At 36.2% G+C, this 23,437-nt stretch overlaps 2 protein-coding genes across 2 annotated transcripts; one reads left to right on the top strand and one right to left on the bottom strand.

Moving 5' to 3' along the window:
- Positions 1 to 801: 801 nt before the first annotated feature.
- LOC117341161 lies at positions 802 to 7,984 on the bottom strand. The gene is made up of 7 exons (XM_033903006.1): positions 7,856 to 7,984; positions 7,028 to 7,315; positions 6,776 to 6,844; positions 6,365 to 6,499; positions 4,573 to 4,740; positions 2,746 to 2,823; positions 802 to 1,762 (listed from the first exon to the last, which is right to left on the bottom strand). The coding sequence occupies exons 1-7, from the start codon at positions 7,925 to 7,927 to the stop codon at positions 1,631 to 1,633; spliced, it is 942 nt and encodes a 313-aa protein (XP_033758897.1). The 5' UTR covers positions 7,928 to 7,984; the 3' UTR covers positions 802 to 1,630.
- A 7,546-nt stretch (positions 7,985 to 15,530) lies between these two features.
- On the top strand, positions 15,531 to 21,447 carry LOC117341276. The gene is made up of 3 exons (XM_033903134.1): positions 15,531 to 15,954; positions 17,006 to 17,197; positions 20,772 to 21,447. Exons 1-3 carry the CDS (start codon positions 15,543 to 15,545, stop codon positions 21,413 to 21,415), a joined length of 1,248 nt encoding a protein of 415 aa, XP_033759025.1. The 5' UTR covers positions 15,531 to 15,542; the 3' UTR covers positions 21,416 to 21,447.
- The last annotated feature ends 1,990 nt before the right edge of the window (positions 21,448 to 23,437 follow it).

Below are 23,437 nucleotides of genomic sequence, written 5' to 3'. Positions count from 1 at the left end.
ATAGGTCCCTCTCTTGACCCTCCCTTGAAATTAACGAAGGTTGCTTCAAGAATTTGCCATTGTCAAATTGATAAACTTAAAAAAAAAAAAACGTTGTGAAAAAGAGTTTTCTTACACGTTTAAAGTACCAACAAGTTAAAATGAATGCATAGATTTTTATGAATGAAGTGTATTTTACAGATGGGCGAAAAGACTAGATGGCACGTCTACTATATTTGTCTTCATACTACTTAAAACCCGATACACAGAAAACCGAGACAAACACAAAAACATCTCTAAAAAAATTAAGATAGGAGACACACAGCTCACAGTCTTTAATTAACTTAATTAGCCCTTGATCTATATAAAATCATTTTAGTGGTATAATTATTTTGGATATCAAATATCGTCGATATGATTCTCCAATTTAGGAAATGTATGGCGGTCTACAATAACACGTTATAAACATAATTTCCGTTTAGATTGAAACTTGAGAAACGTGATGTTCAAGTAACGAGGACTTTTGTAGTCGTGAAATTTCTTCGGTGTAGACTGATTGTAATCTGGTAGGAAACCTTGGCTCAGCAATGCAAGATATGTTTCTACAGAAGCAAAACTCAGAACATGGTGAATCCATGTTGACAAGTGAAATAAGTAATCTGCTGATACATGTACTAGAATAATAAATACTTATACAAGGGGTTATTTGTATTCGTTGCTTAGATACTCATCATATGACCTATAGTTGATAGAATAAAATTGTTAAAGACACGCGATATAGAATGGTTATGCAGCAAAAAAACAACATGGATACAGAATGTTTACTATTTTATTACACAAATTGAGTTTCAATCAAACATAACAGAAAACAATAACAATAAAGATAATGACAAATTTTGTAATTCCATGTTCATGATTTAAACTCTGGTTGTTACGGTTTACACCACATATTAACAAGCAAATTATAATAATTTGATTTACAGTCGAACCTCAGTGTGCTGGGATCATGTAGAAACTGCGAGTTAAACAGGGTCTTCGAATTATCAGAGTTCGAAAAAACGAAATTCCATTCATACAGTAAGAATTATATATGAAAATAGTCTTGGTTATCTCAAGCATTAGGGTTATCTCGACCCAAATGACATCGAGATAGCGGGGTTCGACCATAGACATGTAGCAGTAGATCTTAGATGGAAAAGGGAGGATACATCTCTATTTACCAGCAAACTAAATAATAAAACGATTGATGAATGATGCGAAAGTTTTCTAATCTAAGATTACCATGTAGAAACATGAAAATAGGTGGAGCTGTACAGATGGAAAATGGTGGTAAATAAATGAAAATTATCCCTACGGCATAAGGGTGAGAGAAAGGCTGTCCGTAACCCTAGAAACCATTCTCGACCCAACACTGCGTAACTTATATTTCAAATTGCAATACAAAATTTTACTTCGATTTTTTTTTATCGAACTATAAAGATGATATTCAGTCTTGAAAATTCAAGACGTAAGATATTGTAAACAACATACTCTCTGCTTTAACTTTCAACATAAGTACGTTGTATCTGTTCGATCACATGGACGTTTAAAATAAGCATCAAGACGGAAATCATTGAGCTTGTATATTCCACTTATGTGCACTTTAAAGAATTCATTCTGGAAATCTTTTTTCCGATAATGGTCTCGGCGTTTTTGTAGGGTAGTCTTCCGGTTCCGGTTCCACTGTTGTCACTGTATACTTGTTGTCAAGGATGATCAGGACAGCACACATAATCAACACAAACTGAAAGATAACAGACATTAGTTGCCTCACAAAACATATTGACAGAATAATAGTATATATTGTAAAACATTCCCATACTTTCCCCAAAGTCAGTGCTGTTACTAAAAAACTAATTCATTTCTTTACAAAAGACGATCTGATAAAAAGATCAAAAGTCAGTGTAAAGAGAATTTGAGTTTAGTAGTGCTGTCTGCTCGCCTGAGGAATATTGACACATCTGTTGTGTCGCATTGCAATCAATATAGAAATGTTTAAAATATTTCAAAAGACTGCATATCAAAATGTGACACAAGCCACATGACCTCGGACGTGATGAGTAAGCTTCTTTTTTGTTCTAGGCACCTATTTTTTAAAACAACATTACATTTTCTGCAGCCAGTGGTAATAATGACAAGGAATCATTTATCTCATAAGAACAAAAAGCCTGATATGTTTTGTTTTTAGATTCATTTTTACGATTCATAATTTACAACAGCTGTGTTTTGGTTACACGCCATTAAAGGTAGATCTTTATTCCGGCGAATAAAATAAATGAATTCCTTACATATTTGTTTTCCAATCACATCAGAAGGCTAATGTGTGAATCACAATCGGGTATTTCCAATGGCTTCCTTTCCAGCTGTTCCAGTCAGCAATTTTCGTCAGACTTTCACTACTTTTTTGTGTTACATGTGACATTAAGACCTGGCTGCATTGATATGTTTTTTCTCTTTAACGTCCATGATTGTCTGACGACATCCAAATTACAACATTGTGGCCTTAAAGCTATATTGCCGGAAAATGCTTGTATATTTTTGCACTGTGTGCATCTAGCATTATACCAATCATGTGTGTGATGAGATTTTAAAAAGGATAATGTATTATTTTAACAAAATGTACTTGGTAAATAGAGTGATTCAAAAATTGTTAACATACGCAAAAAAAAGCAATTTTCATAAAATTCGAAAATACATGGTTCACAAATTAAAGTCATTGCATCTTACCTGAACTATATACACCACCGGTAAAAGTTTCCCGTAGCTCGAGGAGAGAATGGCATCGACTATGGCATCATAGCAATTCTATAAATAGAATAAGCGCAATTAATGAATGTCAAATTATTATTAAGTTATTTAATACATTAAATAACGCGTAAGGCATCTGGCTATTGAAAGCAATTATGTTATTAAATCTTATTCTCCTTTTATATTTCAAATTGTCTCATTACAGTTGTTTTCGTATCATGCTCTTATTTTATCATATTTAGTTTTTTGATTTATCATTCATGTCGGTAGACTGTATAGTTGATAATGTTATCGGAAGATTTATTTTTGCGATTTTTTCGGTAATTTGATATAGCGCAAAAAAAAAAAAATGTTCAATGAATATTTATATATATATATAATCCCACAAGTGTATAAGCCAAGTAAAAATTAAAATCTATACAGTCGATGGAATCGGATATACCAACATGTAACAGGAATCATCTGCGGGCTTATCCAGATAAAGATGGATTAAATTGTCTTGTTGTGTGACGTCATAATTCGATAGATATATATGGCGTTATCACAACATGACAGTAAGCACCACGTGCATATGTTAATAAAACAATGGTTAGTGAGTCAATATATCACCATTCTGTGTCGCTATTTAACAGTCATTTTCATCTGTTATATTTTGGAATCACTTTCATGTATATTCTTAATACGATATTATGATCCAATATGAGGGGGGAAATGCGAACAGATTTATATATTTGTCCCCTGAATAAGTAAGACGTGACAAAGACGAATGCTTATATTCATGAACTCATTATCATATTCAAGAAGTCATTCTCATATTCAAGAAGTCATTTTCATATTCGAGAAGTCATTCTCATATTCAAGAAGTCATTCTCATATTCAAGAAGTCATTCTCCTATTCAATAAGTCATTCTCCTGTTCAAGAAGTCATTCTCCTATTCAAGAAGTCATTCTCCTATTCAAGAAGTGATTCGCCTGTTTAAGAAGTCATTCTCATATTCAAGAAGTCAATCTCATATTCAAGAACCCATTCTCATATTCAATGGAAATTATACTGAAGAATAATCCCTTGATCAGTTTATAAATCCATAATGAAATCCTATTTTGTCAATGGTGTTGGGACACTTAAAGCCGAGTATTGTTTTCTTTGGGTACATGTGATCATTTGATATGCTTTGATTGACAGACAAGAAAGTTGGGATGAGAACAGAATCCATGCTGTAACATAGGAACTGTTTTATGCTTACGGGACCAGGTGTCACTGAAGGTAAAGACACAACTGATCACACACACGGTTACCATTTTGATCAAAGTACTTCATAGATTAATACAAACATTGTTACAGTGTATTTTGTCTACGATATTAACTTTTATAACTAGTCATGTTCGTTAAACCTATTTCTTTAAAATATTTCAATAATTTTGATGTAAATTGTGAGTACTGGTAAATCATACGGAGTTGTGTATTTTCACCTTATATATCAATGTTTGTTTTCTTATATTATATATATATATATATAGAATAAAGTTGAATTGTCCATGTGACGTTAAATAATAATAAAATAAAAAGCCAAACACAGATCTGCTGTCTCCCTAGTACTTTCGTGGCTACATTCTGCCGCTTTTCAGGGGAAATATATATATATCTTTATACTTTATTACAAACGTTGCCATTTGTAAATACCATTGTATACATGTTGATGGAAAAGGGCGTTAATGAGTTATACGAGTTGTCCAATTCCTTTTGAATATTTTCAAATAAAATATGTTTAAACTTATCATTCTAACGAAATGATAATTGTGGTATACCGATTTCTCTGAGGACTGAACATTATTCGGCCAGCAAGAATCGTTGAGATGTAGCTTCAGCTGATCCTGATCACAGCATATAATGTTTCCCGCGACCCTTATAGGTTTGTTGATGTTTTCAGTGAGTGTTTTATACTGCGTCCATCCATACACCCCACAACAGTCGTACTGAAACAAAAATGAGAGTCATTAAACTTCTCGTCAATGAAATACCTAATTCTAAAATGCTAATAAGAAAACTGTTATTTGAAAAAAATATGCATATATGTCCAGTGGTATCTGTCAAAGAGGGAAATATCATTTTCATTATTAGCCAATCGGAACACTAATTTCAATTCACTGCATTCAACTCTTCTGTTCGGATGAGAGTGGTGGTTAACGTTACCAGATAAAATGTTTATATCATTTGTATCCACTTCGACCAGACGACAGCAGAAAACGTGACAGTTACCTTCTAGACGACAGCGGCAATAGTGACTTTGTTAGAGAGATGTCATACGATCTGAGGAGATGTCAGGGTTAAGAGATGCCACACGATCTGAGGAGATGTCAGTGTTAAAAGATGTCACATGATCTGAGGAGATGTCATTGTTAAGAGATGCCACACGATCTGAGAATATATCAGTGTTAAGAGATGCCACGTGATCTGAGAATATATCAGTGTTAAGAGATGCCACACGACCCGAGGAGATGTCATTGTTAAGAGATGCCACGTGATCTGAGAATATATCAGTGTTAAGAGATGCCACACGACCCGAGGAGATGTCATTGTTAAGAGATGCCACACGATCTGAGAAGATGTCATTGTTAAGAGATGCCACACTACCCGAGGAGATGTCATTGTTAAGAGATGCCACACGACCCGAGGAGATGTAAAGGTTAAGAGATGCCACACGACCCGAGGAGATGTCATTGTTAAGAGATGCCACACGACCCGAGGAGATGTCATTGCTAAGAGATGCCACACGACCCAAGGAGATGTAAAGGTTAAGAGATGTCACACGATCTATGAAAGTGTCAATGTTAAGAGATGCCACACGATCTGAGAAGACGTCAGTGTTAAGAGATGCCACATGATCTGAGGAGATGTAAAGGTTAAGAGATGTCAGATGATCTGAGAAGATATCAGTGTTAAGAAAAGCCACACGATCTGAGGGGATGTCAGGGTTAAGAGATGTTACACGACCTGAGGAGATATCAATGTTTAGAGGTGCAACACGACCTGAAGAGACACCAGGGCTATGAGATTCAACACGAATATAGGAGATATCAGAGTTAAGAGTTAGTGATATGTTGGTCAGGTCAGGAGTTAGTCAGAGTTAGAAAGAGGTTAGTCAGTTCGAAAGTTAGTGAGGTCGGGAGTAAGTTTGATCAGGAATTGGAGGTTAGTCTAGTCGAGAGTTGGTTAGGTCGGAAGTAAATAAGAACTTTGTCTGGTCTTGAGTGTTTTGGAGGTTAGTCAAGTCGGAAGTTTGTCTGAGATGTTTCTAGTCGTGAGATAGTAAGGTTGAAAGTTAGTCTGAGATGTTTCTAGTCGTGAGAAAGAAGTCAGGTCGGAAGTACGACATATGTTTGTCACGTCATGATTTAATCAGAGTTTAGCCAGCAGTTGGTCAGGAGTTTGTCGAAGATTAGTAAGTTTGGAAGTTAGTTAGAGGTGAGTCAGTTCATGTGTTAGTCAAGGGTCCGGCAGATCGGAGTTAGTCAGTGGTTGATCAGGTTGAGACCCGAACAAACATTCAAAACAGAGTCGACAATTCTCAAAAACAACTGTTGGGCTAGAAAGAGATACCTTCAGCATTATAAACGACCAGCCGATACTGTTGACGTCTGTCTCATATACACCACCGTAACCTTGGAAACTGCTGTACATCGACCCCTGGATAGAGGTTTTTAATGGTATCTTCTTGTTCAAACTTTCACCAACCTGTAAGCAGAATAAATATTAGTTTCATTATTTTCATCAGCTATTATTACCTTACCAAATAAACTTTGTGGCCAATCAGCGAATAATAACATAAAAATATCTAGCCAATCAACGATCAATAACATAAGAATATCTGACCAATCAGCAAATAAAAACGACATGAAATTATTTGATTAATCAGAATTTGAAGTAAAAGGATTGGTTTACACGTGTTACGATGTAGCCAATAACTCGATTGAATTTAGAAAAAAAAGTGATATGAACGATGATTCCTACCGAACTGTCCGTGAGCATGCTGTAATAGGCTATCTCTACTATCAGAAGGATGGCAAGGAAGCCGCCGTGCTGTAAAAATGATGAAAATTCTCAACATTTATTGTAACAAAGAACGAAAGGTTTTACTGATATTTTGGATGTTAGCATAAGCACTGTACACGCACGTTAAAAGCGATTATTTTTTAAATTGTAATCAGTGCTGAAATTCCGTTTTGAAGTTGGTAAAGTGAGATTGTCGGAAATGAAACTTACCACCAGTAAGCCGCCACTACTTTTCTTTGCCCCCATGATGAGTCCTACAACGGAAATGATAAGGAGGATGCCCCCTCCGAGCCACATCGACAGGAAAAACGTGTTAAAGATATCGGCGTCCCTGATGTGCCATGAACTGATTGGGGAGGTATCAATGGAGGGGGTGTACCCGGACACAATCGATACCAGAAGGGCCTTCTCTGTTCTCTCATAGTCATTACCAATTGTACTGTCGTCGGGACTAACGCGGAGGTCACTCGCCAACGCGATCAAAAACAACGCCAGAACCTGAAATGGACATAAATCTTGCATTACAAAGTTACTAGGTATATGATTACAATCAGATCCTGTAATGGACATGAATCATGCGCTACAAAGTTATTTATTTACTTACCTATTTGTCTATTTATTCATTTATTCATCTATTTATTTAAAGCCTGCGTGACACCCTCTACTGACTTCATATAGTCAGTGTTCTGTCATCAATAGTAAGTTGCTGGTTTATCGCCTACATGACTCAGCCTGTTAGTAGGTTTCGTCTTTGTGACCATAGTCAGTGTTCTGTCGGCAATAGTAAGTTCCTAGTTTACCGCCTACATGACTCCGCCTACATGACTCCGCCTATTAGTAGGTTTCGTCTCTTCTGTGACTATAGTCAGTGTTCTGTCGGCAATAGTAAGTTCCTAGTTTACCGCCTACATGACTCCGCCTATTAGTAGGTTTCGTCTCTGTGACTATAGTCGGTACTCTGTCGGCTTTATGATATACCAACACACCACGAGATGAGTGCCACCATTTTCTTATTAAATACATTATTATCACACCTACCAGTCCAGATGTGTTGACAATGACCAGGATTACACGCGATATTCCACCGGAAAAACTTAGACAGGTTGCCATGGCTACCACTTGGAATATAATTCTAGATCTTCTTTACATGGTATAACTGTCTTTCACCTAGAAGATCAAAAAATGAATATGCAAACAGTCCTTTTGTTCTATTTGAAAGTGTAACTCAAGAGAACACAAATATCTATATTATTGCATACAATATTACAAAGTGATTTAATCTTGATTATAGCAAACATTTTCATTGGCTTAAAAATTCTGCTATGAGCCCATAAGGTAAAAAATGGAAGTCACAAATTGTGACGCTTTTGATTGGCTGTCCTGATACAGTGGCGTTATCATTTGTCAGATATTTTCACAGATATTATGTATGGTAAGATGAATTATGATGATTTGCTTGAATATCATTTTATGTTACGGATGTTGGCGATAATAAAAAAAAAAGAAATACTAAGTGTACTTCTCGTTTTTTTTTTTTTTATTACATCCGGGTTCTTTTTGTTTTTGTTTTGTCATATCTCCATAACATAAAAATGTAACCAATGTAATCCTTAAGTAATCTTTGTAAATCGAGTTTATTTACATATTCTCTTGTTTCTCCTCCAAGAACTACCGATATTCACATTCAATCATACACATAATACTTTCGTAGTTAGAAATATCATATTTAAGTGTTATTATACATCAAACATTCATTTTTATAATACAACATACAAATATGCAAATTATGCCAAGCTAGCCGGCCACATTTGCCTTATGAAACATTTACATCATTACCTATCAAAACATAAAAAAAACATTTTTTTAAACAAAAAAAAATGTAAATTGAGCAGCGGTGATGGGAGAAGTGAGAGAGTGGTTGGGCCAGTCCCTACGGACAATTCGCCTATCCCCTTCATCGTAATCTTGATAAACTGGCAAGTATACACCAAATGTCATTTACCAATAGAGTAAGTCAAACCCTCGTTATAACCCGAACACTCCACTAAACTCGGAGTGAAAATTCAGTTTCGACAGTAAAAATTACATATAAAATACACTAAATAATATTAACTCGAATACTCGGCTAGCCTCGAAGTGTTTGACCGATATAAATTACATTTGCTACAAAAAGAAAAAAAGAAAAAAAAAGAATGATATTGAATAGTGAGAGCATCAAAATGTCAGCAATAATAAGAATCAAATTAAGGGTCACATAGTCATTAAAACATTAAAATTTAAATACATCACAAGTTTTAAAAGGTAAAATTTACTTGACTAAGACAAACAACTATTGATATTTGCTTGATCAGTATGTGTTTACCGCATTCCCGATCATTTCTTGTTTTACCAGAGTCTGGGTCCACTTAATGAGTGAGAGCATTGATCATCGTCTTCAAAAGTACAAGAGTTCCACTCTAGAAATGACTTATTATTGAACTCATGGCTTTTGTCATGACAGAATGTACAACGATGTTTAAATTTCTCGAAAAGGTACAAATAGTGAAAAACAAGAGTTGGTCATACATGTCACAGTGGGTCATTAGATCTACTTTGGAGTTTTGTCCCCTAAATCAGAATAGGAAGAGGCACAGCTGTTATTTTGCATAGATAACATATTATCCATCTCTTTTAAAATCATATCATGGAGCTAGATATATTCCTCTTGCAGACTAGGTCCAATCAAAATGTGTTACAGGCTATGTGTATTTGCAAAATACAAACAACAATATAGATTTATATATAGAACCTTAAAAAAGACAATGCGTTCCTGAATGGGAGGCGTCTTCTCCTTTATTGACGACAGTGGTAATAAAAATCTAGCAAGGTAATCGTCCCTCGTCGTATTTCACATAAACTTTGGAACCTATCAGTACAACATGAATTAAACCACATCCAAATAAAAGATAAATGGCGGTTATAATCAACAGTTTGTGTCAATTCAAAGATCAGATAGAAAAGAGCTAGAAATATTGCGTGACTATTGGCAAATCAATAAAAATATTTAACAGAATATTTTCTCTTTAAACAAACGTTATGTTACACAAATGAGTTCAGTAGAGATAAAATTCAAAATGGCGGAGGTTCGATCTCAAGTACAATACAAAATTATGTTTGTAGTATCTCGGTACTTTGGCAATATCTAGAATATCGATATGATGTCTTATGTCAGAACGAAATAACCTTTTTATGATATACATACCTTGTTAGAATCTTTTATAATCACTTGGTAGACTTTGACAATTCACAGATTTTTCAAAACGAAATAACACTGCAAAAGGTAAACTCGTATATTTTGGCGTGGTTAAACGGGACATAATAAAGTTCCGTCACTGGAGTTGTACCCGTGAGGTATCTACGTTAGTGACAGACAATGAACAAGGTCTAGCCATTTAAATAGCGTGTGATCTGTAAAACAATGCCGCGGAACATGAGATATACTGGCATACACACAATGATTTGTTTTAAACATTTGTATTGTCTATCTTACAGCAAAGGATTATGCACAAGTTATTTAAGGATTAACATGAATGTATATATATTTATGTTATGGAGTAAAAACACACAATAAAAACTCTGTTTTTTGTGTTATAACTCCATAACATAAAAATATGTTCAAGCCAATCATTATGAGTAAATATACACCATGCAAAAAAATCACTTCATTGATGCACTATTTTTCTTACAAATCATTACGCTGCTCCATCCGCCAATCAAAAGCGACGTTATAAACAGCGACGTCGTTTTTTTACGTTATGGACTGAAAAAAGGCCAATGAAAATGCTTGATATAAATAAGATTAAATTATTTGGGATTAACTTGAATATATGTTTTATGTTATGGCAGTATAACAAAAAAATGGAATGTACTCCAAGTAAACCGCGAAGAGGTAGGTACGACTCATGATGAAAGGACACTCCGATTTTGGTGTTATTACTCCATGGCATAAAAATATAACAATCATTATTGTTTAATTTACTATACACAATCCCTGTGGAAATATACTTCTCTTGCCTTTATTTGACGAACTCTTTTCTCTTAGAAATTATTATGCCGCTGTTTGAGTCAATCAAAAGTGACGTTACAAATTTAAGCCAATGAATATGCTTGTTACAATCAAGATTAAATAAGACCATCTTATCTACCTTCTTCCAATATAAATTTTACACATCTGTCATTAGATTGAAAACATACATATTTCTACAATAAATATGATTTAAACAAAAGGCCCAGAGGGTCTGAAATGGCCACGTTGACATTTCAGTGACTATGTCTAAGCACTCGTTTCCGAATGTAAGTTATATCACAAATACTGTTCCCAGTTTTGATCTGTCACTCAGTACAAAACATTATAGCAAACACTTTTAAGGGTCATCCAAAAAGCCTGATATCGGTCAAATTTCACAGAAATTACTTACATTAGTTGTTATATGCTCATGGATAATCGCGAACCTTGCTTTTGTTGTCATGTAATTTCAATTCTTAACTGTTTAACAATTCTGGCAAAATGTGCGAAATATGCATGTTTCATGAGAAACTTCAGCTTATATGGATCACATACTTTGGAAAAAACCCAAACAAAACCTCCCAAAACATGCCGTTATGTTTAGAATTGCCTATAGGATGCAACAGGGGGTTTGTTTGACCAGCTTCATGTATGTCTCTATAAAGGCGTACAGATTACATTAGCTATCTTTATACATGTATGTATGTCTCTATAAAGGCGTACAGATTACATTAGCTATCTTTATACATGTATGTATGTCTCTATAAAGGCGTACAGATTACATTAGCTATCTTTATACATGTATGTATGTCTCTATAAAGGCGTACAGATTACATTAGCTATCTTTATACATGTATGTATGTCTCTATAAAGGCGTACAGATTACATTAGCTATCTTTATACATGTATGTATGTCTCTATAAAGGCGTACAGATTACATTAGCTATCTTTATACATGTATGTATGTCTCTATAAAGGCGTACAGATTACATTAGCTATCTTTATACATGTATGTATGTCTCTATAAAGGCGTACAGATTACATTAGCTATCTTTATACATGTATGTATGTCTCTATAAAGGCGTACAGATTACATTAGCTATCTTTATACATGTATGTATGTCTCTATAAAGGCGTACAGATTACATTAGCTATCTTTATACATGTATGTATGTCTCTATAAAGGCGTACAGATTACATTAGCTATCTTTATACATGTATGTATGTCTCTATAAAGGCGTACAGATTACATTAGCTATCTTTATACATGTATGTATGTCTCTATAAAGGCGTACAGATTACATTAGCTATCTTTATACATGTATGTATGTCTCTATAAAGGCGTACAGATTACATTAGCTATCTTTATACATGTATGTATGTCTCTATAAAGGCGTACAGATTACATTAGCTATCTTTATACATGTATGTATGTCTCTATAAAGGCGTACAGATTACATTAGCTATCTTTATACATGTATGTATGTCTCTATAAAGGCGTACAGATTACATTAGCTATCTTTATACATGTATGTATGTCTCTATAAAGGCGTACAGATTACATTAGCTATCTTTATACATGTATGTATGTCTCTATAAAGGCGTACAGATTACATTAGCTATCTTTATACATGTATGTATGTCTCTATAAAGGCGTACAGATTACATTAGCTATCTTTAGAACTTGAAATGGACGACTATGAACAATATTACACGAATATATAGCACATATATATATAAGGATATTTCACATATGAGAAAATGTTCCAATACCATGTGACTTCTGAGCACAGCAAGAAGGCAAATAACTCAACTGTGGAATTCGCGGCTTTACTCAGAAATCTACATTTTTACCTCAAACTAATCGATTGATTTTTTGTCATAAAAGCAGTTTCCTTGCTTTGATCAGATTCCTTAATATTGCTAGTATCTATTCAAATGCCTCTTCATGGTTTATAATTAGCATTTCGAGGTCAAAACAGAATAAATCAATTATAGAGTCATATCCGGTCAGACAAAGTGCCTCTACAACATCTTGAATATACATGTGGGCATAATGGAATGATTGTTCTATGCAAGATCTGTTACAACACAGGTTCTCCAGAAACATGCATTTTTTCACGTTTAGAAAAAAGAAAAAAAGGATTTCTCTTTTAAAGAGTCCAGCGACTGGCAGTCAGATCTATATAGGACCCATGAGGAAGGGTGCGTCACACAGATGCTAGAGGACATGAAACTTCAGACTAGGCATGTGAAAAAAAGTGTGACCTTCATGTACAAAATAGTTTAGACAATGTTACCATCCATACCCCAGACGAATACTTAATAAGGCAACGGCCAAAAAGAAGTATCAAAGCCAAATATTTCAAAAAATATATCATTTTGAACATAAAAGAAAAATGTCATAGATACACTTACAATACCAACACACAACTGTGATCAATACCAGAATTGATTCTTTGTACGCACAGTGATAGACTGGAACCATGATGATGGAATAGTGTGTACCCCATCAGTGGAGGTTTTCAGGAACGCATTCATACACCAATAGTCCCCCCTCTCTCTACTGTTATATTAAACCGTAAACGAGTACTACAATGTTTTAAGATAAAGATAGATGTATGTTCCTAATTACAAACTGTAGTAAAACTAAACCCGTGATATTCAATATCTGGATATACATGTACAAACCAATACAGCAATACGCTTACGTTAACTATATATGTTTATAAACCATTTACATTAATCTTATAAATACACACTTTTACATCTATATAGTGATATATATAAAGAAGAAAATCATATTCAAACGGTGACGTCATTTTTTACGTTACGGACTGGTAACATAAATTTCTATTTGGCATAGAAACAGTTTCCTTGCTTTGATCAGAATTCTTAATACTGCTAGTAAGAGTATATTTGATCATTCAAATGCCTCTTTATGTGTTATATTTGTGTGATATTTTTCAAAGCTGCCATCAGCATTTCGAGGTCAAAACAGAATAAATGAGTCCTCATTTAGAGAGTCACATCTGGTCCAATAAATGCCCCTTTATCATCTTGAATATACATGTGAACATTTAAGCATTGAACGACTTTCAGTTGGCATTCATATTGACTATGAATGCCAACTGAAAGCCGTTCAATTCTTATATTTACCATCTGCGATTTTTAATTTGTCATGCGATTTTTTTTTTTTTAATTTTCAAATTCAAATTTCCCGCGCTTACCAGTAGCAGAGATCACTTCCTGTTGGCAGTTCATAAGCTGGTGAACTCGCAACTGAATTGGTAGGGTTATATAGTGGCAGTGCCATACAATGGTAAATATAATGGAATGATTGTTCTGTGCAAGATCAGTGACCACATAGGTTTTCCAGAAACATGCATTTTTCACGTTTTACCAAATTTATCACACAGCTCAGCAAATTACATGTCAAAAGCAAGGCACATGGTGAGCCATGACACATTATAACACCATAGTAGATTAGACTAGACCCACACTTTATAAAAAAAAAAAAAACAGGATTTCTCTTTACCCACTCAGGCCCCCCTAGTTCAATTTTTGACAAAATGCTGACATTTGTATCGAAGAATTGGGCTCAACTTCAACGTTTATACAAAATCGGTTTGCCTTCACTTCAAGGATGTCTCAGACCAAATTGGCACCATATCCTTTCAATCCTACAGTATAAGACGGGTTATCAAAAACGATCATTATTCAACGTATCGGGCCATGTCTCTCATGTCATGCGATAGATGAGGGTCCACTATTCAAATCGAATAAGTAATATCCATGGCATAGTTGTAGGGAAGAAGTCGTTTATGGCAATATCGCTAAATTGCCCCCGTTTGGTCCCGCCCCGCAGCACCTGTGGACTGTCAGCCACACCATTTGTATTTGGTTTAAACATATTTATCGTTAAACTTCTAACAATGGATTGGGCACAAGTTAACAAATGTATATCAAAATTGAATTCAATATACGGAGTTAAAATTTTGGATGATGATAAATCCACCATTAATGGTACTGTTCTTTTATGCTGACAAGCCGTTTCGCCAGTTATTAAATGTAATATTTCGAACATAAATCTTGACGTACCTGGAAATTTTAATTCTTGGAAGTCTTTGTCAAGGCTCGTCTGAAAACAATATAAAATCACCAGGTCCGTCTTTATTTCATAACTGGCAACTGGCCCAACCGTTTGGACCGCAAAAACGAAAATTGCCCTGGTAATAATTTGGCGTGCCAATAGGTTACAACTTTTTTGTACAATGATTTTTCTTTCACTCTTTTTTTTATCGGAAAATGATTTTCTTTTTTTCTTTTATATGATTTTATATAAGATGATTTTTCTCGAAAACATACAATATGTAAATATTCATTATCGTGTGTACAAGTCACATTAAAATATTTTAAATGTTTAATTGCGTAAATTATTAGTATAACATGCATGCTTATATATAATACATTAATAAAATAGAACAAATAGTATCCCTTACTGTACTCCTACTATATCAACGTTGAACGTAAGCGTAAGAGCTAATATTTTTTATCAAAACTAACCAGAAGCAGACGCCTCACAAACGTCTCCTGTGATATAGAAACCGAAAGCACATCTATATTTAGCATTATCGAGAAAACTTCCTTCATTACTGGAGAGTTCCAAAAGAAGAAAACATGGCATCAGGATTCAAACGCGGTGCAGTTGCAGATCTGGAAGGGAACTGCAGGAGAAAGATGCGATATGATGATGATACTGACAGTATTTTTATAGAATTCCCAAACAAATTGATCAAACGATTAGCGAATATTTGCGAACATTATATGTGTTGTCCTGGCGACTACAACGAGCCCATCCTGAGATCACTCGAATTCACTAACTGTAACGGCGCTGACAGAAATGGCGGAGTTTCTTTCCTCGAAGCATATTACAGTGTTAAACCAATTAAGGGGACAAAGCAAGTCATTGGCAGTGTTTTCACGAAAGGCCTTGAAGTATTATTACGATATGTCGAAAAGCGAAAAGTACCAGAAAGTTATCCAGAAAGACTTGTACTGGGAAAGTTGCTTCGCTATCTTGTTAACACAGGTACATTATATTTGTAACAGTAAAACAGTACCGCGGCGCCCTAAAATACACACATGGTTTGTCTGATTCTGAAAGTACAGATACAAGCTAAAAGGTTATATATCTATAACAGAGTGCTGTTTACTGTCTCCACTAGGGGTCAAACCTTACTCCAACAATGTTACAGGTTTTACAAGGCGAGATACTTTTGACAGTCGGCAAAGTTTAATGAAGTAGTTTACAATGTCAGATACAGGAATGTCAGTGTCAGTTAGGGGGGGGGGGCATTCCAAATTATGGGGGGTACTCCTCCAGAAAAAAATTTAGCAGGCAAATGCAGAATCCTGCATTCTAGTGTATTTCACGATAGATTCATACATGCCCCCCCCCCCCCCCCCCCCACCCTTTAAATCCACCAGTGGTTTAAATCACCAACTCTACTAGGAATCAAACAAAGCTGGGCCTCCTGGATTACTAGCTGAAGAATGGTATATTGCAGCTTGTATTCACCAGGGTAGCAAATCACCCATCTTAACATCAGCATTTACTTATATTTAAGTTTCGTAATTCACTACTGAGCCCTGTAAAACAGCTAGCTAGATGCAGAAAAGAATATTGTTTACATTGACGGAGCAATTTATAGCAATGTGGCCCATCTAAAATATGCTTGACCTCGGATTTATGAATTCTCAGTTTTTCTCTGGATACTTAGGGTTTCCTCCAACATTGGGACCCCTTTTAATTACTCAAAAAAACATTTTTTGATTGAGAATTGAAGTTTGTTATCAATATTTCTTGAAAAGTACTGGAGGGATATTTGTCAAACGTGATGAATACAGTAGCCTCCCTTTGTCACTGAACCCAAGTGGTATTGTGGAGTGGTGGTTAATTGATATCAAATCACAAAAAATATGTAAAGTTGTGTTAAAGTTTACATTTTGTTGTCATTTGGATGTCTGAATTATAATATTGTTAAATATCATATTTTTAATACAAAATTAAATTGATAGAACCATCTAAATACAGGGTCAATAGCTATAATAAGTATGTTTTGTTTAATTTTTGCTTTCAGAAATACAAGCTCCTCTCCAAAACCTTGAAGAACTTAATGAGAAGGACCTTCCCATTGTGTTAGCTAATCACCTGTTTGGACAGCTATCAACTACATCAAGATTTGTTATTGATAAAAACAGCACTGGACCAACAACATGTCCTTGCAGACCAGGCTGTGGTGTTCCATGTAGTTACGGAGATACAAGTATAGGTAATGTTCAGGTTTAGATGAAGTATAACTCAATAACAACTTAATAGCTGCCTACATGTTAAAAGAACTGCATTTGATTTCCTTTCCCAAATTTTCATTATTTATTTTACAATATTTCTAGAGAACACAATAAATTTATTTCAATCTATTTGCTAGGTATCAAATCCATGACTTCTGGCTTACTATTCACCTGCTCAACCAATCAAGTGAAAGTTTTGTCTAGTCAAGCAGTATATTGTGGCTAGTATTTTTCAGGGTTACAGTTTTCATCATTTTTAACTCACCTTCCCACAGCACATTTTGGGAGAAAAAATAAGAGTTACTGCCCTTTGTTCATTACAATTGTAAAAGTTCAAGGAGTAGTAGTGTGCAGCCAGTCGGGATTGAACCCGCGACCCTCGGCTTACTGGTCCGCCGCTCTACCGACTGAGCTAAAGGGAAATTCCCCCTAGCCGAAAGCTAGAAGGCGACCATACAACTATGTACAGTATTTACAATTAAAACCCGGCCTGCTACACTACTCACTCCTTCAAACGTGTTCGTCCCCGAACACACCAACCCAGGTTCTATCTCCAAGGAAGCCTCTTGCTTTCACTTGGAGTGGTCTGCGGCACCAATGTAAAAGTTCAAGGAGTAGTAGTGTGCAGCCAGCCGGGATCGAACCAGCAACCCTCGGCTTACTGACCGCTCTACCGACTGAGCTAAAGGGAAATTCCCCCTAGCCGAAAGCTAGAAGGCGACCATACAACTATTTACAGTATTTACAATTAAAACCCGGCCTGCTACACAGTATTAACAGGGACCCATTCTCAATAATTAAATTAGAGCATAATTTCTGGAAAAAAATTCTCAATTCACTGATTTATTTCTGAAAAATGCCTCATCCCAAATGAGTGAAAAAAAGTGTTTTTATGATTTCTTATCCAGCAATTTATAGAATAATTTTACTTGTAACATTTCCCTATTTGATACATTTGATGCAAGAACCTGTAATATTTCAGTTTGGCAGACAAGTGTATGGTGTTCTACTCTGCGGTACTCTTGTTAAAAAAAGTTCTGAAGAATTCTCTAGAAAAATAACATTAATGTTTATTATGTCTAAGTGTAGGCCTTAACTGTGTATTCTAAATTTTGAGAAAATTTGTTATTTGAGTTGACTGTGAACAGCCATTTTAAATTTCAACATTATGGTATAGGTGTAACCTGCTAAAGGGATGTTTTGAGATATGTTCATAACATCATAGTTTTATTAGCTCACCTGCCCGAAGGGCAAGTGAGCTTATGCCATGGTGCGGCGTCCGTCGTCCGTCCGTCTGTCCGGCCGTCCGGCCGTCCGGCCGTCTGTCCGGCCGTCCGTCCGGCGTCAACTTTTTCATTTAAACAACTTCTTCTCAATAACCAAGAGGCCCAGGAACTTCATATTGGGCCTGTAGTATGCTTGGGTGAAGGGCTACCAAGTTTGTTAAAATAAATTACTTTGACCTTCATTCAAGGTCACAGGGGTCAAATACACTATAATCTTCAAACAACTTCTTCTCAATAACCAGAAGACCCAGGGACCTGATATTGGGCCTGTAGCATGCTTGGGTGAAGGGCTACCAAGTTTGTTAAAATAAATTACTTTGACCGTCATTCAAGGTCACAGGGGTCAAATACGCTATAATCTTCAAACGACTTCTTCTCAATAACCAAAAGCCCCAGGGACCTGATATTGGGCCTGTAGCATGCTGGGGTGAAGGGCTACCAAGTTTACTTAAAATAAATGACCTTGACTTTCATTCAAGGTCACACGGGTCAAATAGACTATAATCTTCAAACGACTTCTTCTCAATAACCAAGAGGCCCAGGGACTTGATATTGAGACTGTAGCATGCTAGGATGAAGGGCTACCAAGTTTGTTAAAATAAATGACCTTGACCTTCATTCAAGGTCACATTTGTCAAATAGGTTATAATCTTCAAACGACTTCTTCTGAATAACCAAGAGGCCCAGGGACTTGATATTGGGCCTGTAGCATGCTAAAGTGAAGGGCTACCAAGTTTGTTAAAATAAATTACTTTGACCTTCATTCAAGGTCACAGGGGTCAAATACACTATAATCTTCAAACAACTTCTTCTCAATAACCAGAAGACCCAGGGACCTGATATTGGGCCTGTAGCATGCTGGGGTGAAGGGCTACAAAGTTTGTTCAAATAAATGACCTTGACCTTCATTCAAGGTCACATTTGTCAAATAGGTTATAATCTTCAAACGACTTCTTCTGAATAACCAAGAGGCCCAGGGACTTGATATTGGGCCTGTAGCATGCTAAAGTGAAGGGCTACCAAGTTTGTTAAAATAAATTACTTTGACCTTCATTCAAGGTCACAGGGGTCAAATACACTATAATCTTCAAACAACTTCTTCTCAATAACCAGAAGACCCAGGGACCTGATATTAGGCCTGTAGCATGCTGGGGTTAAGGGCTACAAAGTTTGTTCAAATAAATGACCTTGACCTTCATTCAAGGTCACAGGGGTCAAATAGGCTATAATCTTCAAAAGACTTCTTCTCAATAACCAAGAGGCACAGGGACTTGATATTTGGCCTGTATCATGCTGGGGTGAAGGGCTACCAAGTTTGTTAAAATAAATGACCTTGACTATCATTCAAGGTCACATGGGTCAAATAGACTATAATCTTCAAACGACTTCTTCTCAATAACCAAGAGGCCCAGGGACTTGATATTGGGCCTGTAGCATGCTGGGGTGAAAGGCTACCAAGTTTGTTAAAATAAATGACCTTGACTTTCATTCAAGGTCACATGGGTCAAAAAGGTTATAATCTTCAAATGACTTCTTCTCAATAACCAAGAGGTCCAGGGACTTGATATTTAGCCTGTAGCATGCTGGGGTGAAGGGCTACAAAGTTTGTTAAAATAAATGACCTGGACCTTCATTCAAGGTCACATGGGTCAAATAGGCTATAATCTTCAAAAGACTTCTTCTCAATAACCAAGAGGCACAGGGACTTGATATTGGGCCTGAAGCATGCTGGGGTGAAAGGCTACCAAGTTTGTTAAAATAAATGACCTTGACCTTCATTCAAGGTCACATTTGTCAAATAGGTTTTAATATTCAAACGACTTCTTCTCAATAACCAAGAGGCCCAGGGAATTGATATTGGGCCTGTAGCATGCTTGGGTGAAGGGCTACCAAGTTTGTTCAAATAGATGACCTTGACCTTCATTCAAGGTCACATGGGTCAATTAGGTTAAAATCTTTAAACGACTTCTTCTCAATAACCAAGAGGCCCAGGGACTTGATATTGGGCCTGTCTGTAGCATGCTTAGAGCAAAGAGCCAAGACCCGATCTTAGGCCAATGGTATGCTGGAATGAGGGACTAAAAAATATATTGACATGAATAAACTTAGCTTACTCTGATATTTGAATAAAGTTGTTATCAGCATAGTATCTGTAGAAATGACCTCAATCAACTGCAAATTTGCTCTAGAGCCAGGTGAGCGATACAGGCCCATTGGGCCTCTTGTTGAACTAAAGCTCTTTCATTTACGACAAAATTTTTATTTTTAGGAAACGAAAAAGTATGGCATGGGAACATGGATGTGATTATCAACCAAGAAGTTGCCATCAACACAATAGAAGATGACTCCAGTCCTGGGAAAATGTCGGCTGATATCAGCCTTTCAAGGAATTCTCAAAATATTGCACAAACTGTGGTTTTCTCGTTTCTCCAAAATCAGAGCCACCCAGAGAGCAAACATTCTCTGTTTCCTTGTATTAGTGTAACAACCAATGATCTTGTGGTAGATTTCTATGACTCGGTTCATGATGTTCTTCTAGAAAGCTCTCCTATTCCATTCCATGTTACAGGAAAAGAGTCACCCTTAAAAAAAGTCAATCTAACAGCTATAGTTGTTTCTTGGTTGGTTGTGAATTATAAATATTTGTGTAGTGGTTTGCCAGAGTTTTCAAAATCAACAGCAAAAGCAGGTTTCTTCTTACAGGCCAGAGATAAACTTCAGGTTTACAGAGATAATTTAAAGTATGGAAATGTTGGAGATTCGGTACATGTTGATGAGGAGAGCGATTCAGATGTAGACACTCCAGATTTTTTGACGGAAGTTAGATCCAAGTTTTACAATGTTGCAAGGGGAAGATGGACGGAACGAGATGGAAATCGAGAGGAACAAAATGTCTCATCTTTTCAAAAATAAAGAATATATGACGAAAAAGACATCAATGCAAACTCATGAATTTTGTTTTGATTGACAGTTTTCCTTTGGTATTAGGGTTAAGATAAATGAAAAGATAGATGTAAAGTAGAAGAATAAGTTCTGAAAGTCCTTTGGGACAAAATCTCAACAGAAATACGTAATGCATGTGAGAAAATTTATGATGCAAATGTACACAAATGTATAGTTCAGCTGACAAAGGGCCTTCTGCATTTCTTCACAAAATAAATAATTGTCACTTTTTAATTGCTCTGTCACTGATAATATTTAACATTTCCAATTTTGAGCAACTGAAAACAAAACACAGACATGACAATTTGGCGGATTACAGTCTCCCAGCAGATGTGAAGTTATATGCTCAGATGATAAATTCATATGTAGAACTGCACTCTAAGTAATTGACCGAAACCCATCATATTCAATAATACCATAATTGTATTTTGGGTATAAAAGTGAAGGAATTCATGAATATCACTTTAGTTGGCAATACCAACAGGTCCATACAACTAAACCTATGTCCAATGTAACATCAATCCATGCTTCAAATTACTCTTTGATGTAGGTCAAAGGTCAAAATGTAGGTCAGAGTGACCCACTCTTGATTCATGTCGCACTGCCTTGCCTTCCAGGTATATGGGAATCCATGTCAAAAGTATTGGTTTCAGTGACAAGTAGTGTACATGTAGGAGATAGAGCCTGGACGACCGTTTTGTAGGTCAGGGTGGCCTACTTTTGGGACATGACACGCCGCCTCGCCTACGTTTAGGTGAATCTTTACCTTAAGAATGAAGTCTCCAAAAAGTGTAGGATGAAGGGCAGAAATAGCATTTTATTTGTAGGTCAAGGTCACAATGTAGGTCAAAGTCAAAATATAGGTAAGAGTAACCCACTTTTGGCGCACCGTCTCACTAACATGAACACATGCTTTAAGAATGACGTTAGTGATAAAAAGTGTAGGAAGTAGAGTCTGAACAAACTTTTACTTTGATGTTGGTCAAAGGTAGACATAAAGGTCAGTGACCTACTTTTGGTACATGACTGGCCACCTCACCAAGGTGAACCCATACCTTAGTATTAAGTTCCAGTGACAGGTCATATAGGAAATGAGCTCGAACAAGATGGCAGTACGTACATTTAGGACCGTGAAGGTTGGACCGGCGTACATAACGCAAAACTATTTGACGGACTTTTTGATATCGAGTCCATATCATTGATTGGATCAATGGCCTTGACCTCCTTTTGAAGTCACAAGGTACAACATGCTTAAAATGTTGAATGACTTCCTTACTCAAAACTCGGGACAATGATATTGGGCCATTTGCATGCTGGAACAAGAAGCTAATAAGTTTGTTCAAATAATTGACCTTGATCACAAGATTCTATCGGATGTGTAAAGAAATCTTTAATTGATCCTTTCCGATAACCAAGCCAGGTTCATGAAATTGTACCATAAGCATGTTGGGATGAAGGGACCTGTACTTGTTCAATTAATGGCCTTAAACTACTACTAAGTCATGGGACAAGCATTCAAACTTATGCTTAATAAGAAAACTTGCTATGGTGAAGGACTATCAAATTTCCTGAAAGAATGGGTATTAATTTGGGACCAACGTCAATGACATGAATCAACTTTTAAGTAACACTCTATTTTTCGTGTATACAGACCAGATGAGCTTTACATGCCCATTGGGCCTCTTATTTTGTCAATAATTTTTCGTTGTGCGCCAAATGGAAAATGCAGCGACCCGACCGGGACTCGAAGCTGAGACCTCTCGACTCTAACCATTTGATATACCTGACCACCGGGAGCCTTCAACCCCAAAGACACACTTGGGACCCTATATCACCTCCGTGGGTATTTAGTTGGGCACCACGTGTAACAGGAGATGAAAAATGTAACGACGAGACTGGCGCTCGAACCCAGGACGCTCTAACCATTTCCCTGGTCACCGGCGTTCAGCCCAGTCCAGTTCCACTACACAACCATGAGTGATATACATATTT

This window comes from Pecten maximus, chromosome 13 (genome assembly GCF_902652985.1).
Source record: "Pecten maximus chromosome 13, xPecMax1.1, whole genome shotgun sequence".
NCBI classification, from domain to species: Eukaryota; Metazoa; Mollusca; class Bivalvia; order Pectinida; family Pectinidae; genus Pecten; species Pecten maximus.
Note: the sequence above shows the minus strand (reverse complement) of the source record. Positions and strands in the feature narration are given on the sequence as shown.